Below are 21147 nucleotides of genomic sequence, written 5' to 3' on the forward strand. Positions count from 1 at the left end.
TTAGAAAGAGAGGGGGTGTGGTACTAAGAATATATGGTTTAAGAAATATAAGTTGCTGTAAAGGAAGTGCTGTTTTCAAGTTTTAAGACCAAGTAGGAAATCTATGCACTGTTTCACAGTGGTCACAGTGAAATACTGAAACCCACTTATGTGGGGAGTCATATTTCTTGGAGCCTCAACCACCTACATCTCTAGGTATAAATTTGAAAGGTAAGCATTAACAAACATAACTGTCACAAATCCAAGCAAAGCCCACAATGCCATCAAAGAAATGCAGTGAGTTTCAGGAAGGAAGGGTGAGGGGGAAGCCTCTTAGAAGCAAAAATAATTTAAATTATAGATGAATTAAAATAGGCATTGAGCAGACAAGACAGATAAAACAGATGCAATAAATAAAGTTCATGCACTTCACTCAGAAGAACCTATATACTCTTATTTTACATTTAGAACTTATTCCTACTTTAGATACAGTTTCTGCAAGTGTTTGTTTCCTATTCCAGGGAAGCAGAGAAGCAAATTAAAAGTTGAGGGCATCTACAGTCAAACTCATTGCCAAGGCACACTGACAGCATCTAGAAGCAGCAGCTAACAGCCTTACAAGAGAGAAGAAAACATATTTTTAAAAAACAGATATAGAACCCAAAACACAAAGCTAAATGAAGCCTTAAGTGCAGCAGTGAAACAACCACACATCATTAGCCTCTACATGTGTGTGCACAACACAATAGATTGATTCCTCGTCATAAGACCTATGTTCTGATTCTCCATTCAGCCTTTCTGAACTGACCTTCACCTATAACAATCAGGATAATACTTCCTTGCCTTACTACCAAACAGAACTGCTCAGAATAGCTTAAAAATATATGTAAAAAATGCTCTGAAAACTGTAATATACTACATGATATGTAACTGTAAGAATATGTTAAACATGTTCTGTATATTCTGTTTAAGAAGGCAAAGTATGTAATGTATTTAAATCAATTTATATTTAAATGGCTAAGTTAAAAAAAAAAAAGCACTTCTCTTAATAGCAGAAAATTAACTTACACAGCATCACTTATCCCCTCACCAAAATGCCAGATTTTTTTTTTAACAACTATTAGCAAGAGAAAGACTTTTTAAAAACAAGAGAAAGATTTTAGCTGCTCTTTGCAAATCAGATAGGTTAGATAACATTTTTTTGACAGGAAAGACATTTCAAATTGAGAAAAGACAAAGTATGTTTGACTTTCTGGGTTGTTTGTTCATTTGTTTTTGGAGACAGGGTCTTGCTCTGTCACCCAGGCTGGACCACAGTGGCACAATCATGGCTCACTGCAGCCTAGATATCCCAGGCTCAAGCAATCCTCCTGCCTTGGCCTTCTAAAGATTCTGAGATTACAGGTGTGAGCCACCACAGTTGGCCTACAATAAAATTTTAAATGAATACTTACACCTAAAAAAATACATGCAATACACATCTATTATAGTTATACTATAGAGCAATACTTTTCAAACTGCAGGTCATAATCACTAGTGGATTATGAAGTCAATTTAGTGGTTCACTGCCAGTATTTTATTAAAAAGTAGAATAGAAAATATTAGAGTACATTGCATTTAATAAAGGTAAGTACTATTCCACAGAATTTTGTTTGACTTAATATTTATTAGTGCAATGTGTATATAAACAGGAGTGCTGGATAACAATGCAAATGTATTTTTTACATGAAGTGTAGTCAAAAAAGACTGAAAATCACTCAAAAGAAATTCAATAAATAGGCATTTGATTTCTAGATGCCAGCTAAGAACTAACAGAATTTAAAAGCAGCTAATACTCAGAGTGACCAAGATTTAATACAGAAGTAAAGAAATCACAGCTGGGACCAGGCTGATGAAGAGGGCAGTGTTTTTGTTTAAAAAAAAAAAAAAAAGTCCCTGGGCAGCAGTCCTCAAAGTAGGAAAAAGATAACATTCCTTCCAGGAATTTTTTCTTTAAAAGAAAATTAGAAAAAGGCAGATGGTAAGAAAAGCACTGTACTGTTAATTAGAAGAATATACCCCCATCAAACCCTCTGACTTTAGTCCTCAATGGTTTCATCTTTAAAATGAGAGGATCAGAGTAGAAGATAAATTTTTTATTTTTTATTTATTTTTTTATTTTTTTGAGATGGAGTCTCACTCTGTTGCCAGGCTGGATTGCAGCGGCCCGATCTTGGCTCACTGAAACCTCTGCCTACCAGGTTCAAGCAATTCTCCTGCCTCAGCCTCCCGAGCAGCTGGGACTACAGGTGCATGTCACCATGCCCAGCTAATTTTTGTATTTTTAGTAGAGACGGGTTTTCATCATGTTAGCTAGGATGATCCTGATCTCTTGACCTCATGATCTGCCCTCCTTGGCCTCTCAAAGTGCTGAGATTACAGGCATGAGCCACCATGCCCGGCCTGAAAATAAATATTAAGACCCTACCTTAATACTCTGATTCCAATGGAGTTCATAATAATTAAGTCATAACAGAACTACTTGAATTATAACTGAGCTTTTGTTCTTAATAACTATGTTTATCTTTTAATAAGAAAATTATGTAACATCTTAATAAATAACAGGTTTTTATATAAAAATCAAGACTTCATGGCTAACGTCATATTTCTGCAGCTTTCCATTTTCCAGACCTAAACGGCCCAGCTGCATGGGTAAAAATTACCCTTAGATACATTACTATTCACCTGGTTAGCAATCATGAAAAACACATGGAAGGTGCCTTGAGGGAGTTACATAACTGCCATATAACTTTCTTGGTACCATGGCCCATTTAAAAGTTAAAAAAAAAAAATTAAATAACCACTGATATACACTTATACTGTTAAAACAACTGCAATCAGTAACAAGTGCTTTACAGACTAAAAGATTAGATATTACCAACATTTCCTTTTGTCTCTTTCCATAAAAGGATCAAATGCTTTAGCTTAATCACTTTTTTCTAAATAAAGATACCAACTGCTTCCTTCGTATCTTCCTCTTGTCGCATCAATTTCCTTGCCTGATGTTGGCTTCTTGTCACTGTCTATGTGCTCCTTAGCCTGCTGGTAAGAGCCTGCATGCTCCTTACTATTGGTAAGCCCTTCCATGGTCTATGTCCACTTCCCTATGCTTAGAGCTGGTATCTACAACAATAGTGGTGGCAAGTTCTCAGATAAATAGACACACAAAAAATTAATTTAGTACACACGACAGAGTTGCTTTGATTGGGAATAGGCTACATATTACATTATAAGTAGCTATTTACATAACGATATGTATTTTATCATGTAGATGTCTAGAACTCCTGACCTCAAGCAATCTTCCCACCTAAGCCTCCCAAAGCACTGGGATTACAGACATGAGCCATTGCACCCAGCCTATCATGTAGATGTCACATATGGAGCCACTTCTGAGAGTAGATGGAATATGTTTAAATTCTAAGCAAAAGACATCCATCTTTTTAAATTAGGCATGAAAAATGATAATAGAAAAATGTATAAAATAGGGATGTATAGAGGCACCGTGAAAGGAATAAAAACAGACCAACAGACCAAGCCAGTCAATCACTGACAGCTATTTTGTCTCTGAACACTATTATAGAAGAGTACTAAGGAAAAATACAGACACACACACATATATTAACGTGTTTCATCATGCCATATCATTAGTACAAAATAAAAGGAAGAAACAGCATAATATCTATTATCAGTTCTCTCTGTAAGTCCATATTGTTCATCATTTCTCTACTGTTCTATAGGCCAGTATCTGCTTTGGAAAACATGTTCTTCCAAATCAAACCACTCCTAATGAAATGAATTGACACAGGTCAATCTATGTGACCAACGTGCAGAAACAGTAAATTCAGGTTTTGTTGAGTTCATTTTTTACTGAACTTACTTGTCTTTTGCCAGTTCTCACCCACTTTGAAATATGTACCAAATAAATTAGCACAATTTTACCAAATGCCATCCAAATAGCTGATTTTGTACATAATAGTGAAAATTGAGTGTTCTTAATTTGCAAAACTAACTTTGGACATTAATGCTAATTAGATCATATTATTACTGTTCAGTGAAAGGTTCGAATATGTAGTTAAGGGCTGAATAAATACGGAACTGGAAAATACACACCAAAAATATGTACAAGTAAGGAAGAAAGCACAAATATAGAAATAAATAAGTGTTTTAAAATAGATACTAAGTGGAAACTGAGGAAGTGAAGAAGATCCATTTATGCTCCCAGGTCCTAAAGTCAACATTAAAGCTTTTAGAATCAAATATACAAAAAGCCAGCACCGCAGGAAAATGAAAGAAGAATTAGATTGGAAATAAATAGAATACTGATGAAAGGAAAAATCAAACATGACTGTTGATAAATGTCTGCAGTCTTACTGTTCTACAAAAGAACACCATTTCTTACAGGGAGTGAATGGGAAATTGGACAGACAGTGCTGTCAGCTACAAAACCCACCTTAATGAAGGCTGAACATGAGTGAGAAAAGCACTTGGTATAAAATATATAAAACTATCCGGAGGAAAAAAGGCATAGATAAAACCAGAAAAACTATAAATGGATTCTCATTCTAAAATACAACGCTTAAACTGACTTAAATAGCCATAGTATTATATCAACTTAAAAGTCAATAGACTAGCATTAAACAACAACAACAGAAAAAAAAAATTTTGAAAACATACAAAAGATACAGAACCACGTAAATGATACCTTTCCACAATATAATCATACTGATGATTAATCTCTAAATAACTTTGTCCCTTCCCCTCAACCAACTCACCCAACATTTTCTGCATCTTCATCACATTCAGCTTTATATTTGCAGGGTCCACACTTGGAGTGTTTTCTGTGAACTTCTGCCCCTGACCCTTCCTCTTCTGTTTAAAAAGAAAAATCAAATTTTCAACCAAAAGTTGGGATCCTTTCCAGATATGCTTCATGTTCTCAGTAGTCATTATCCTGTTTCTGAGGAAAATGTACCTGAACTCTTGAAAACAGTCACCTCCAAAATCTACCAATGCTTGAAGTTCAAAAATGTTGCCAGTACTGAGTACAACATATTTTGTGAGGAAAAGAAGTTTTGGTGCTGGCAAAATGATCCCTTAAACTATGTAGGCAGAACAACACAGTAGGTTTGATAATGAATTACTTTTTTTAAAAAAATTACCATATAACACTGAATAAGGGAGAGAGAAAAGAGACAGGAGCAACACATTTAGTCCTGTGATTACCCTCCTGTTGCAATCAGCCTGTGCAAAGTTGGTCAGCAGATAAGCACCTGACCACAAAAGAATGTAACTCTCACCTTTTCCTCACATCAGTTTCATACCTGTCTTTCTAACTACATAAAAACTAACTTCAGAGTTAGAAGAAATACTTCCAAATTTTAAAATGGAAAAGAGTCTCTTTATAAAGGACTTTTCTTTCTCTACTTGGCCACTTAGCACAGCCAAAAATACGCAGATACATAAGTATGCAGGTCTCCCACGACCCAATGCAAAAATAAATAAATAAATAAATAAATATCACCAGCCCCAAACTCAGCTCACATCCCACACTGAAAGGGCCTTACATTTTGTGGGTCTCAACTAGAGTGGATCACATCCTGATAATCTCAAACTGACCAGGGAGATCAGTTCTGAAATCAACTTAAGGATTTCAGTTCTTTCAAGGGATTTCCCTTGAATTTGGTTTGAAAAAGATTACTATTCAGGGAGTGTCTTTTTTTTTTTTTTTCAGACGGAGTCTCGCTTTGTCACCTAGGCTGGAATGCAGTGGCGCAATCTCAGGTCACCACAACCTCTGCCTCCTGGGTTCAAGTGATTCTCCTGCCTCAGCCTCTCAAGTAGCCAGGATTACAGGTGCACACCACCACGCCAGGCTAATTTTTGTATTTTTAGTAGAGACGGGGTTGGCCAGGCTGGTCTCGAACTCCTGACCTTGTGATCTGCCCACCTCAGCCTCCCAAAGTGCTAGGATTACAGGCATGAACCACCACCCCCGGCCTCAGGAGGTGTCTTACAATAAAGAGGGTGTTAAAGAGGTACACAAATCTGCTATGCCTGTTTGGTAATGCTGCCAAACTTCTAATTTTTGGTGTCTGCCTATCCTTAAGTAGAAATATTCCCCTAAACTCTCATGAATACTCCCAAACAGCTATCAAGGATTATCATCCGAAGTAATTCTGAGGCCCCAAAACATCATAATATTCAGAAATATTACAGTTACCATGAGCTCACTAAGGTCTGTATATTAACTGGAGCAAACCACTTAGCCCTTCTAACTCATAGGCCCTTTAAAAAAAAAAAAAAAGGTCAACCTACATGTCAACCTACATCCTCAGGGCAAGATATCCAGTATTTTTTGTTTTGTTTTGTTTTGTTTTGTTTTGCTTTGCTTTGTTTGAGACAGGGTGCAGTGGCATGATCACCACTCACTGCAGCCTCAACCTCCTGGGCTCAAGCAATCCTCCCGCTTTAGCTTCCCAAGTAGCTGAGACTACAACGCCACCACACCTGGCTTTTTAAAAATTTTTTTTAATTTTTTTTTTTTTTTAAGATGGAGTCTCGCTCTGTCACCCAGGCTGAAGTGCAGTAGCGCAATCTTGGCTCACTGCAACCTCCGTCTCCTGGGTTCAAGCAATTCTCCTACCTCAGCCTCCTGAGTAGATGGGATTACAGGTGCCCACCACCATGCCTGGCTAATTTTTGCATTTTTAGTAGAGATGGGGTTTCACTACATTGGCTAGGCTGGTCTCAAACTCCTGACCTCAGGTGATCCACCTGCCTCGGCCTCCCAAAGTGCTAGGATTACAGGCATGAGCCACTGCGCCCAGCAGGGTCTTACTATGTTGCCCAGGCTGGTTTCAAACTCCTGGGCTCAAGTGATCCTCCCATCTCAAGTGAGCTTCCCAAAGTTCTGGGATTTTAGGCAGGAGCCACTGCGCCCAGCCCAATATTGTATTATATAAGCAAATCTTAAGATGAACTCTCCCTTCTTTAATATAGGAACAATGACAATGACAGTTTCCTAACTGAATACCTGACCACAGGGGCTAGACTACATGATCGCCTAAAATCTGTTCCAGCTCTAAGATCTGGAATTTATTATCTGATCCTTCACACGTGATTATAAAGCTTCTGCTTAAACATGTCCATCTACTTCAAATTCTATTGTTTGACAGCTTTAATCTTTTTTTTTTTTTAGCTGAGACTGTCATCCTTGAATTTCTCCTCAGGACAGTTCTCCTATTCTCCAGGAGACCTTCAAAGTCCCTTCCAACACTGAAATTTTAAGATTCTATGAAATGTAGCAGTATGGAGTGAGCTTTCAGGCAGTTTTGAAAGGATCATAACCGCAGTTTCCATTTGCATTAAGTGTGAACTGTACTGAAGTGGGTGTTCTTTGGTGTACCCCATAATACCTCAAACATTATTTTGTATACAGTACATACTCATTAAGAATTACAGCCTCATTAGACTATGATACAGATTAGTCAATCTCAATTCTGATCATTTAAACTCCATTATATGCTATTACCAAATATTAATCTTTTAACAGAAATACTTCATATATTTATAAAATAAAATCAAAAACATAGATAGGAAATTGTTAAAGGTTTAAATTAAACTCTAAACTCCGTGAGAGTTGTTGGGCAAGTCTTCCTTTTTCTGTGTACAACTTCCTCTGTAGTTTTTAACCCTGTACCATGAAAATTCCTTATGAGCAAAAACTTGAAAGCAAGGGATGGGAAAGAGTTACAAATATTCTGGTCCAAGCTAAAATCACTTGTGGGGATGATCCAAGAAGAAGTCACTTTGATGCAACCTCAATTTAACAGAAACTACAACATCTTCCCCTTTGTCTGACAACAAACTTCCAGGGAATAATGCGAGAAACAAGAATGCCTAGAGCTGAGAGGGAGAGTTGGGTTAGGAGTGCATGGTTTCTTTTTGAGGTAATTAAAATGTTCTAAGAGTGACTGTGGTGATGAATATATAACTCTGAATATACTAATGAATATATAACTGTGAATTTACTAAAAGTCACTGAATTGTACACTTCAAGTGGCAAATTATATGGTATGTCAATTATATCTCAAAGCTGTTTAAAAAAAAAGAAAGAAAGAAAGGAAAAAAAAAGCAAATATCCTTTAAGAGGTACTTGAAACTTACCTCCTTCTCCAGATCCAGATCCATTATCTGAGAAGAAAAACAAAGAATGAATACAAACATTTTTCCTGGAAATTTCATCTTATCAAATAATAAAATTTTCTATCAAAAATAAAACTGTGATATCCATTCTCAGTCCCTTTCTCAAATTTTTGATATCTTACAATTTATTCTTACATACCTCTTTTATGCTGCTCTCAAAATATAAATTGCTTAGATACATAATCATCTATATTTCATACATCTTTGTATCCCATTAAGGACATATCCAGATGCTTTGCACAGAGTAAAGACAATAAATACTGAAAAGTAAATGGCTAAATGTAAATAATTAATTTTAATCCACTGATTTAAAAGGTAGGAGAAAATTTTAGTTTTATTAAAGCTTGAGAGAAATAATGAATAAGCTGCTTTTATTAGAAAGACAGGAAAAGAGCTTTGGGTCTTACTCCAAAAAACAAAATCTTCTTAATGAAATCTGCGGATAAAGGCCAAAAGCCAAAAGGTAAGAAAAGCCCCAAGGTTTAGGAAGCAAAGAACCAAAGGCTTGAGGTTTTCATATTACTAATAAAATTAACTTCCTCTAGGAAATCCAATCAGAAGGAAACTTACCTGACTTGTCGCTAGTGAAATTAAAAAGAGCCTTCATCAAAGCTACCAGAAAGAAGCCAGTCTCAAGTATAATTAATGTAAAACATTTATTCTATAATCCTAAAGGAACCAACATATTAGCACAGAACATGTTGAAAACAGGGTAATGATATAAAATCATCAGCACAGAGTCATGTAAAAAAACAGAGAGAGCAAGTGAGGAATTTGACACTTTAGCACTTTCCCCCTCCAGGGGAGAGGATACCCTGGATCCTAAAGAACCCATGCTAGCTCTCCAAATCGTCCTCTAGAGCAGAAAACAACACTCAGAACAATACTGTTCCCTTCCCTTCAAGCTCCTTCAGACAATAATCAAATTCCCAGATACTGCAGAAACAGGAGGAATTAGAAAAAGACATATTGTATACAGTACCAGTTGTAAAATCTTCATGGGATTTTATGGAAAGTCTTAAATTATGTTCAATTTTGATTAATCAACCACAAAATGACATTTTCTCTGAGTAAATAAGGAGGAAGTGAAAGAGTGATGGAACAGAAAAAAAGAGAAGGAGAAAGGAAACTCAAAATTGTTTTTATGACCAAACTCTGCTTAGGAAAACACCCCTTTATTACCTCGATTCCACATACAATGATTGGGTACATATTATGTGCCAGGCACCATGGTAAATGCGAGGAATAAAATGATAAATAAGACATATTCCCAGTATATGAGATACTACTCCCAATCTTTTATTCAAACCATGTCAATTTTAATAAATATAAAAACTCATACCTTCCTCTGTCTTTTAGAATCCTTAAATAAATTAAATACTGTGGCTACTATGATAACAAGGTAGAAGTCTCCCTGTAGGTTATATTTTCTAAATGGTATGCGTTTCCCCAACCTACAGGATTCCATCCACCCTGAGATTATGATATACATCCCTAGGCAAGACAGTACCTTCCCACTGAGAAAGCACTGATTTGGCTGGAGGTATTTATGTCAGATGAATGAAATACAATGTGGTATATGTATAGAGATACACCCAAGTTTGTTTACACAAACAAACTCTGCCAGGAGATGTCACAGAAGAAAGATTTCACAGAGGAGAAAAGATTTAAGACCAACCTTAAGCATAAGAAAATGAGTTTTCAAGTAAGAAAAAGAGAATAGTATTTCTAGTTCAAGGAATAGGATCCACAAAAGACCAAATAACAAAACACTGCCCACTCAGAAAATAAAATCAATATAGCAGCTTATAACTTTGCTCATTCAATCCCTATTTAACAACCACAGGAGATAATATCCACTTAATAAGTTAAGGAATTGGCGCTCAGAGAGGCTAAGTGATTTGTCCAAGGTCACACAATAAATAAAGGTTGGAGTTAGGTTAAGGTGAGGTCTTGTAACCCTGGTGCAGTGCTCTTTCCAATCTACCACTCTGCTGCCTAATGTTTAACATTGACTGTTTATTAAAGCACTTGGTGTCTTAAACATATGTTCCTCATAAATGAAGCATAATTTGGGATTGGAAAGAACCTCCATATTCCTCTTTAATTTCTAGATCATTCTGTGAACACAATGTACTTAAAGAAGTATATAAGAACCACACCAAATCATAGTCTACTTGCCTCAAAACATAATAACTTCTCCAAGCACATGATTATTTTAGTGTGTATAGAAAGAATTTGGTCTTACTATAAGAGAGGTCTGGGCTTTTCCCTCTGCTTCTGGAAGGTAACCTACATCATACCCAATAGGAGGATATTGGTTAAGGGAGGGTGCTGACCACACTGGAACTTAGTGTTGGGGGTTGGGCCACATCTAAGTCTTAAGAGTGGGGGTTGGTTATACTAGAAAGACCAATCAGGAAGAGTAGACCAATCATGGGGTCTATGGGTCACACAGTATTAGTGGACCCAGAGTCTTCAACTAACCACACAACCAACTCATCAATTATACTTACACAATGAGCCCCAATAAAAACAATGAATAGCAGGGTACAATGGCTCACACCTGTACTCCCAGCACTTTGGGAGGCCAAGGCAGGCAGATTGCTTGAGCTCACAAGTTCAAGACTAGCCTGGGCAACATGGCAAAACCCTGTTCCTACAAAAAATACCAAAAAAAAAAAAAATGAGCCTGGTTTGTTGGCATGTGACTGTAGTCCCAGCTACTCAGGAAACAGAGGTGGGAGGATCCCTTGAGCCTGGGAGGTCAAGGCTGCAGTGAGTCATGATTGTGCCACAGCACTCCAGTCTGAGGGACAGAGTGAGATCCAGTCTCATAAAGAAAAAACTATGAACACTGATGCTCAGGCAAGCTTTCCCAGCTGGCAATACTCCATGTGTACTGCCACACACTGTAACTAGGAGGAGTTAACACTGTCCATGCCTCCACTGGGACAGAAAAATCAGCAACTCCATATTTGGAACATTCCCAGAATCTGTCCTAGGCATCTCTTTCTTTGGCTGATTTTAACACATATCCTCCCCCTTCATAACCATGCATATAATATCTGTCAATGAGTCTGTTAGCCCTTCTAGCAAATTATAGAGCCTAGGGTTAGCTGGGGAACCTCTTGATCTCAGCTGGTGTCAGAAGTAAGAACAACCTTGGAGACTGTCCCCTTTGACTTCGTAGTTGGTTGACCCTAAAATCGTCACATTTAGTAAAAGGGAGAGTTTCTGAACACTGTAATATATAGGGAAAGAAAGGAAATGGAAATCCCATCAGAATGGCCTTCACTTTTACCACTAACCTCAATATAATTCAAGTTACCTCACCTGCATCTCTATCCCCAAACATTAATACAAACACAAGTAAGAAAATAATATTAATAGTTTCCCAAATTGACCACTACTAATTCAGGAAGGAAAAAAAAAGATGAAGTAAATACAAACAGCATGGGATGAAGAGGTGGCAGAGAAAAAACTTGGAAAGCAACAATCTGTGATACTGCTAATGACTTTCTACAGAAATTCCTCACCTCTTTTTAAAAAATCATCAAGACAGATCCCCTATCATTCCCCACTTCAAAGCTCATTCTGTCTAATGTTCAAATCATAAGGGAAAGGACATGAAAAGAAAGTCCCCACAAAAACGGTGTTAAGCCTTAACAATGTAGTAAGGGGTAACAAAAGTCCATACAAGACCACCTGGGGTTAAAAAAAGCAAAAGCAACAACGTGAAATGAGGGCAAAAAAGATTCCCCCACTCCCCGCAACAACCACCACCAATCCATGCAGCAGTTGTGGATTAGCTCAAAACTCCCTTTTAGAAATGATTCCACCATATTTTCCAAAATTTATTCAGAAGAATATCATACATACCAGAGTAGCATGGTCCCCTTGCTACTACTGTTATCTCTTTCTGGTGCTTACAAGCAGCCCTTCTGAGAAAGCATTCGTTTTGATAAGTGTCCCCATTTGATCCACAGACAGGAATGTAATTTGTATGGCACTGCAAAAGAAACAAAAATAAATTCTCAGAACTAGGCATGAATATTAATAGCTTATTTCACATTCATGAATGCAATACCATAGCATTATGACATACTTCACTACTGAATAGTCTGGTTTTTTTATTTTTTGGTTTAAAAAGAATTATGCTACTTCTTATACCTTTTTCACATTCATAAGGAAAATAACTACCAACTATCCATAAAAATTAGAATGAAAATCTCTATTTCATTTGCTTGCTATGAAAAACCACTGAGGTAGGAGGAAATTATTGACAATGTAAAGAGTGCTAGTTATGTAATAGCATTTTATTATTATCAAAATTCATTTATTCATTCAAACCGAATCATAAAAATAGAAAAAATTCATTATTCAAAACATCTAGTAGGCAAAGTCCCAAGGTAAATGGTATAGAAGACACAAAGAAATATAGGATGATCTCTGTTCTCAGAAACCTTACAATCTTGTAAGAGAGTCATACAAGTAGGAAAAAAAACAATACTGCAAAGCTAGATCATGTACCAAATCAGTAAGCATGTAACGCCTAATACCGATTACTGTGAGCTGGAGTATTCAAGAAAAGCATGCTCAGAGAAAGTGGAATGTGAACTGAGCCTTGAAGGATGAGTAGAAATAAGACAGATGAAGAAGAAAAAATGCAATACACATCTGAGAAATGACACTGGACCTGTATGTAGGAAAACTTTAAAACATCTACATGTTAGAAATATCATAAATGACTAAAGTTTTAAAATCTGGGGAAAACGCTATAACAATATGATACAAGTTATTATTATTTAAAAAATAGAACATACAAATTAATAAAAACGGGACCAAAAAGAGACATGAAATGTTTTACAGAAAAATAACAAATGGCCAGTTAATGCATAAAAAATTATTGATCTTCACTAGCAATTAGAGTTGTCCACTAAGATGAGATGCTATTTCCAACTTATAAAATTGGCTATTAAAACATTCAATTAGGCGGACATACCACCACACCAGTTTTGGTTATCTAAATTGGTTCTACTTTGGGGTAACATAATTAAAGAATATGTTTCAAGAATCCTAAAAAAAGGAATGCAGGTTTTGATCCAGAATTACACATTTAGAAATCCATGTGACAGAAACCTATAGACATTTATTACAGCCATTTCCAATAGAAATTTATAATATCAATAACCTAAAAATCTTAATATCTAACAAGACAATGTTTAATTGAAGTATAACTGTTCAAGAAATTAATATTGCAGTCATTAAGAATTACCTTTTGAACTTAATCCAACAAGCAAAAGGCAAATAATTCCATTAAAAATAGGGCAAAGGACATGAACAGACACTTCTCAAAAGAAGACATACAAGTGACCAATAAACATGAAAAAATGCTCAACATCACTAATTACCAGAGAAATGCAAATCAAAACCACAAGAAAACACCATCTCACAAGAGTCAAAATGACTATTATTAAAAAGTCAAAATAACAGATGCTGGTGGTACTACAAAGAAAAGGGAATGCTACACAGATGGGAATGTAAATTAGCTCAGCCACTGTGGAAAGCAGTTTGAAGATTTCTCAAAGAACTTAAAACAGAACTACCATTCAACCCAGCAATCTCATTACCGGGTATATACCCAAAGGAAAATCAATCATTCTACCAAAAAGACACATGCACCAATATGTTCTTCGCAGCACTATTCACAATAGCAAAGACATGGAATCCATCCAGATGCCCATCAATGGTGAATTAGATAAAGAATATGTGGTATATATACACCAAGAAATATTACACAACCATAAAAAAGAATGAAATCATGTCCTCTGCAGCAACATGGATGCAGCTGCAGGCCACTACCCTAACTGAGGAACAGAAAACCAAATACCTCTTGTTCTCATTAGTGTTAGGTAAACATTGGATACACATAGACATAAATATGGGAACAATAGACACCGGGCACTACTAGAATGGGGAGAGAGGCAGAAGGGCAAGCGCTGAAAAACTACCTATTATGCACTGTGCTCACTACCTGAGTGACAGGATCATGCAATAAACCCATCTAACAAACCTACACATGTACCCCGTGAAATTAAAATAAAAGTTGAAGTTTAAAGATAATAATTGTAAAAAAGAATTACCTTTAACAAATATATTGTGTGACAAGAAAAACTAACAAAATTAGGCAAAAAGCACATATATAATTTCTGGGAATTCTGTACTATTTTTAAATGCATTATGTATTCCACAAAGCTAACCGTAAATGTTTTAAATAATATGATAATATAAAATAAAATATAGCAAGAAAATGAAGTATATTTATAGCCAATTTAGAAAAAAAAGAATATGCATAAAATAAATCCTGGAATAAAATGTCAATAAATTTTTCTTATTATCTGTCTTCATGGTTTCCTAGTTCCCTATTTAAGATTTTCCATATTTGTCTATTTTTCTTCAATGAGCAAGACTTACTTTTATCATTTATCTACTTCTAAAAAGTGATCAGATTTACTTTATGAAGCATACATATGGCATGCTACCATATGTATATGTATACGCACTGGTAAAAACAACTTCTAGTAAAATATTTTATAACCTAGTCGACTTTGCTATACATCCAGTATCAGCAGAATCTTACATCAACTTTTATTAAAATTATCTTTTTATTTTAGGAAGCCTCCCTATTATATACATTCCTCCAGTTTTTCATGGATCACATTCCTTTCCTCTCTTTCCCTAAAATTTACACAATAAGTAGTATGATGTCTACATGAGTCAATATGTTACTCTGTAATCATACAATACTCAATTAGCCAAGGAAACTACTATGAGCTCCAAGATATCAAGTGCTAAATCTATGAACTTTCCAATCCCACTTTCATTCTTTCTAAGGTAGTGTTGTGTTCACAAAGGTGCCAATATCGCCCCCTAGGGGTGGCTGTCCCTGTGGAGGCATTCTTGGTCGTCACATTGACAGAGGACCTTACTGTCATTTACCAGATTCCAAGGATGCCTGAAGTACTGCAAAGGAAAGGACAGTTCCATACAACAAAGACAAGTACCACATAACTTCTGGCTATTCATGTAGGAATTTTGACAAGACTTTCCATAATACTACAAATCAGTCTGATCTGTTGTTGTTGTTGTTTTTTTTTTTTTTTTTTTTTGAGACGGAGTCTTGCTCTGTCGCCCAGGCTGGAGTGCAGTGGCCGGATCTCAGCTCACTGCAAGCTCCGCCTCCCGGGTTCACGCTATTCTCCTGCCTCAGCCTCCGGAGTAGCTGGGACTACAGGCGCCCGCCACCTCGCCCGGCTAGTTTTTTTGTATTTTTTAGTAGAGACGGGGTTTCACCGTGTTAGCGAGGATGGCCTCAATCTCCTGACCTCGTGATCCGCCCGTCTCGGCCTCCCAAAGTGCTGGGATTACAGGCTTGAGCCACCGCGCCCTGCCTTGATCTGTTGTTATACCTTACCCTAATATTGGTTTTTATTCTAGCATCTACTATACATCTACATTTTTGTTTCATGTACTCCTGGTATGAAATTGCTTTTAATTTTTCTCTTTTTTTGAGACGGAGTTCGCCAGGTTGGAGTGCAGTGGCGCAATCTAGGCTCACTGCAATCTCTGCCTCCCGGGTTCAAGCAATTCTCCTGCCTCAGTCTCCTGAATAGCTGGGATTACAGGCACACACCATCACGCCCAGCTAATTTTTGTATTTTTAGTAGAGATGGGGTTTCACCGTGTTGGCCAGGATGGTCTTGAACTCCTGACCTCGTGATCCACCCACCTCGGCCTCCCAAAGTGCTGGGATTATAGGCATGAGCCACCGTGCCTGACCTGCTTTTAATTTTTTAAATCCAAACATTTATTATAAGTAGACATAAACATCTGATGGCTGTATTTTCTTCTATGGTAATCACACCTAAGCATTTACATTCTGAAATATTCATTTTATTATAAATTACTTTTGTTTCCCCTTTACATTGCAATCATGCATTCAATTCATTTCTTTAATCATATGTTTATGTAGGTTAATTTATCCATGAATTTCTTCTAAGGATAGTAAAGAAATTGAATATTAAAATGAAGCATTAATTCTGATAGGGCTGAGAATCTCAACATTTATTCAACAGTTTTTATCCAGAAGCATTAGTCCACAACTTTAAGTGTCCTTTAACTTAACTATCATAACCATGAAGCACACAGTTTAACGTTTAGAGCCAAGGCTATGAAGCCAAAAACGTCTGAATTCAAATCCCGGGCCCACCAACCATGTGACTATGGGCTAGCACCATCACCACGTTCAACGGTGTACAATGGTGTACCTACCTAACAAAGTTGTTATGAAGATAAAATAAGATAACCTATCTTTCGCATTTCTATCTGACCATGGTACATTCTCAATAAACATTAGCTATTTTTGCTGTTGCTTGTATCATTTCTCAGTCATAAGTATTTGCCAACAGTCACTAATAAGTAGAAGAGCCACAATTCCTCCCAAATGATGCATTTTAACCACTACACACTCAAGTTAATCAGTGGGGTATTGCCATCTGTCACGTGGTGATACTGAGCAGAGGACTTAATGTCTCAAATTCACCCTCACGAGCACATAGCTAGGAATGAGTGTAAGATGGGAGAAGCAGACCTGCTGTTGGTCATTCTCAGTTTCCATGAGTCTCTCCTGGAAGCCTCTATGCCAATGGACAAATTATGGGATTTAGACAATTTTAACAACACGCAAATTCTGACTTATGCACTGATGTTGGATTCTAACTCTAACCTAAAGTCTGCTTCCTCTATATTGCCACCCTTGCTGGGAGAAAGAACTCTCCCCTATACCTTTTCTTTAGCTAGAAGAATGTGATGATGTTGCCAGCTATTTTAAGTAGTTTAGAAAGATGGAACAATGTACAGCTCCAGAACTGCATCCATTCAAGCATTTATTGTGTACCTACTGTGTGGCAGGAACTATGCTGAATACAGCAAGTAGAAAATAATAACAAGGTTGTGATGGTTAATTTTATGTGTTAACTTGACTGGGCCCCATGGTGCCCAGACTAAACATCATTTCTGGGTGTATCTGTGAAAGAATTTCTAGATGAGATTAATATTTGCATCAGTGGATCAAGTAAAGCAGACTGCTCTCCCCAGTGTGAGTGGGCACTATTCAATCCATTGAGGAACTGAATAGAATTATTCTCTCCTTCCGCTTGACTGCTTAAGCTGGGACATTGATCTTCTCCGGGTGCCCAGGCCTTCAGTCTCAGAAAGGGACTTATACCACTGGCTTTCCTGGGCTAGTATACAGATGACAGACTGTAGGACTTCTCAGCCTCCATAATCAAATAACCTAATTCCTTATTGCTCTCTCTCTCTCACATTCATGTGTGTGTGTTTGTGTGCATGTGTGTGTTTGTTTCTCTGGAGAACTGTGACTAATAAAAGGTCTAATAAGAGGGCATGGCACCTAGCAAGAGCAGACATTGATAAATACAGGAAGAAAGACACATAGTTCAGAGAACGCCAGAAGAAAGACAAAGAAAGAAAACAGGAAAAAAAGTCATAGACTCTACTCTATACAAAGTTTTCAGGGAAAGATGCAGTATTAATCATTTTTCTGTATACCAAATTAACAAAAGTGGCTTTGTTTATATATGTGGCAAGATAATAGCTCTTATTAGCAGACTGAAAAAAAAAAACAATTTGAATTTTTATTTAAAATCCTGTTAAAATGTATTTAAATAATGTCCCAGAAAGCTTCTATTTAGCACTAAAAGCATGCTGAATCATAAGCAAGTTTTTAAAATGAATTGAAAGATATTGCTAAAGTATCCAGCAGAGAAGGGTTTAATGGGCATGTCAGGTCATTATTTTTAAGCTGGCAATAACCTAAGTCCACCTTGAACAGATTTATAATCTTATAAAGGAAGGCAGAATGGTCAAAGGAAGGTTCACTCGGTAGCAAGATCAAACTATACTGTAAGCCCTGAGGCAGTCTGCTCCTACAAGGCAAAGAACCAGTCTTTAAACATCTTTACATCCTCAGCATCTAGTCTCATATCCAGCACAAAGTAAGCACTGGATAAATGTCTAATGGTGTCAACTCCTAATATATTTTCCTTCCCTGCTTTGCCACAAGGTAAAAATGCAAGGAATTCAGACAGATCATGGAAGGATTTTCTAGCTGTTCAAGTATATTTTTTAAAAGGTCAAAAAGGCTGTTTCTTTATAATTTTAGAGTTTCAGGGAAACACTTTTCTCAAAAAATGAACAAAAGCAGGGCTGTGCATAGTAGCTCGCACCCATAATCCCAGCACTTTGGGAGGCCGAGGTGGGAAGATTGCTTGAGCCCAGGAGTTCAAGACTAGTCTGGGCCAAAAAAAACTTAAAACTCAGCCAGGTGTGGTGATGGACACCTGTTGTCCCAGCTACTCAGAAGGCTGTCGTGGGAAGATCACTTGAGCACAGGAGGTCAAGGCTACAGTGAGCTCTGATTGCACCACTGCACTCCAGCCTAGGCAACAGAGTGAGACCCCATCTCAAACAAAAAAAAAAAGACAGATAAATATGATGTGAAAATCTAAAATTTCTTTGTGTCTAAAATATAAACAAAATGAAAATGAAACTAAGATACACAATTATTTTTGTCAATTAAGAATACATACTGTTAAAAAGAAAAACAAAAAAATGAAATTAGGATAACTTCTTTAAAATATAGAGTTTTTTGGAATCTATTCTTACTGGAAAGGAACAATCTCTAAGATAAATACTATTAAATGATTTAATACTTATAAGGGGAATTAAACAAGTTTATATACATACAAAATATTTCTAGAAGGAAATGCAAGAAGTAACAGATGTTGCCTCTGAGAAGAGTTGATACTCTGGAGTAGCTTTTTTTGTTATATATCTTCTTATATTGTTCAAGTTGTTTACTATGGGCATACATTACTCTTTTTTAAAAATAAATCAAAGTAGCCAGGCACGGTGGCTCACACCTGTAATCTCAGCACTTTGGGAGGCCAAGGCAGGCGGATCACAAGGTCAAGAGATCGAGACCATCCTGGCCAACTTGGTGAAACTCTGTCTCTACTAAAAACACAAAAATTGGCTGGGTGTGGTGGCACACACCTATAGTCCCAGCTACTAGGGAGGCTGAGGCAGGAGAATCGCTTGAACCCGGGAGGCAGAGGCTGCAGTGAGCCAAGATCGTGTCACTGCACTCCAGCCTGGCGAGAGTGAGACTCCATCTCAAAAAATAAATAAATAAAAATAAATAAATAAATCAAAGCAGCAGGTTCTCTTGAGAGTTTATGCGTTAACGAATATCAAATGCTCAGGTAGTAAGCTATATATATATTCCAATATTGTATTATATAGTGTGTGTATGTGTGTGTGTGTGTATGTGTATATATATATATACACACATGCATACACATATATGTCTTTACAAATCAAGATGAGGGAAAAAGAAAATACCCCCAAAACTAGACAAAGAATATGAAATATCAATTCACAAAAAAATGGTCAACAAATATATGGCACATTTTTAATTTCTCTAGTAATCAAATGCAAATAAAAATTGTTTTTGCCTTTCAGATTTATTAAATTTAAAAGGACCAACAAAATCCACTACCAAAAGGTTGAGGGGAAATAGGACATCTGACATGAGGCTACTGGTGAGAATGTTAATCTGCACATGAGCATCTATTGGCCCAACAATTCCACCTCAAGGAATTTAACCTAAGGAAATACAGCAGCTGAAGAGGGGAACAGCCCCAGTCTTCTCCACACAGGGTGGCTAAATCTCCAACAACAAAACTCACCATCTTTCTTTTAACAAACCAGAGAACAGAGTTGAGGACAACCACGGCCACTAAAAAGTGAGAGGGAAATCTCGGAAAGGAGAGAGTTCGAGGGGAGTCCCAGGTTCCACATATAAACACAGAGCACGCTTCTGGCTGACCCCTAAACCACACATGGGACAGACTCCAAGTAGCCCCTGTGAGGCTAAAAGAACTGAATTGATACTTGTGTTGCTGCCCACCACAAGTAAGGCAGAATTTGCAGTTTGAGTTCAGCCAACTGTTTCAAAAATAACAATAATCTTCAAAGAACATAACAAAACTCACACACTCTAAAACATATGATTCACAATGTATAGGATAAATTCAAAGTCACTCTAACGTGAAGAAACAGGAAAATATGGTCCATTCTCACATGAGAAAACAATCAACAGAGGCAATACCTGAGGATGTCCTAGACGTGGACATGAGCAGACATATTTTAAAGCGGCAATAACATGTACGCTCAAGGAAAATATGCTTACAGTGAATGAAAAGAGGAAATCCCAGCAGGTAAATAGAAACTCTAAATTCTAAACATAAAAAATCTACAATTAAAAATTCACTGGATAGGAAGAATGGAGATGACAGAAGAAAGGATTAGTGAACCTGAAGACAGATCAATAAAAATTATCTAATGTAAAGAATAGGAAAAACAATTGGGAAAAAAATGAACGGAGTATCAGGGACCTTGAGACATTATCAAAAGGTCTAACACACATCATGGAAGTCCCAGATTATAAGAAATAATAAGCAGAAAAAAAATTTTAAGAAATAATGACAAAATAATTCTCAAACTGGGTAACAAATAGATTTCAGAAGCTCTGCCAACCCCAAGCATGATAAGTTCAAGGAAAATCACACCATAGTACTTAATAGTCAAAACACAGTAAAGAGAAAATCTTAAAAGCAGTCAGAGAAAAATGACACATTAGTTTCAGGGGGAAAACAGTTCGAATTATCACCAACTTCTCACTCTGTTTTGGCTAAAGTCACCTTCCATGTTATGCAGAGCTCCATAGAAAGGTGCTCTTGGCAAAGAAATGATGTCCCCAGCCAACAGGCAGCAGGG

At 36.9% G+C, this 21147-nt stretch overlaps 1 protein-coding gene across 3 annotated transcripts in view; it reads right to left on the reverse strand.

Moving 5' to 3' along the window:
• TMEFF1 (transmembrane protein with EGF like and two follistatin like domains 1) overlaps nt 1-21147 on the reverse strand; it is a 101869-nt gene that overhangs the window by 52010 nt on the left and 28712 nt on the right. For all 3 annotated transcript variants that reach the window (XM_033237959.1, XM_033237958.1, XM_033237960.1), the window contains exons 3-5: nt 12106-12235; nt 8185-8211; nt 4791-4887 (exon numbers count right to left, since the gene is read on the reverse strand). In XM_033237959.1, the coding sequence (XP_033093850.1) occupies nt 4791-4887; nt 8185-8211; nt 12106-12235 (254 nt within the window). The remainder of the gene's footprint in view (nt 1-4790; nt 4888-8184; nt 8212-12105; nt 12236-21147) is intronic.

This window comes from Trachypithecus francoisi, unplaced genomic scaffold (genome assembly GCF_009764315.1).
Source record: "Trachypithecus francoisi isolate TF-2019V2 unplaced genomic scaffold, Tfra_2.0 Lachesis_group16, whole genome shotgun sequence".
Taxonomy (NCBI): domain Eukaryota; kingdom Metazoa; phylum Chordata; class Mammalia; order Primates; family Cercopithecidae; genus Trachypithecus; species Trachypithecus francoisi.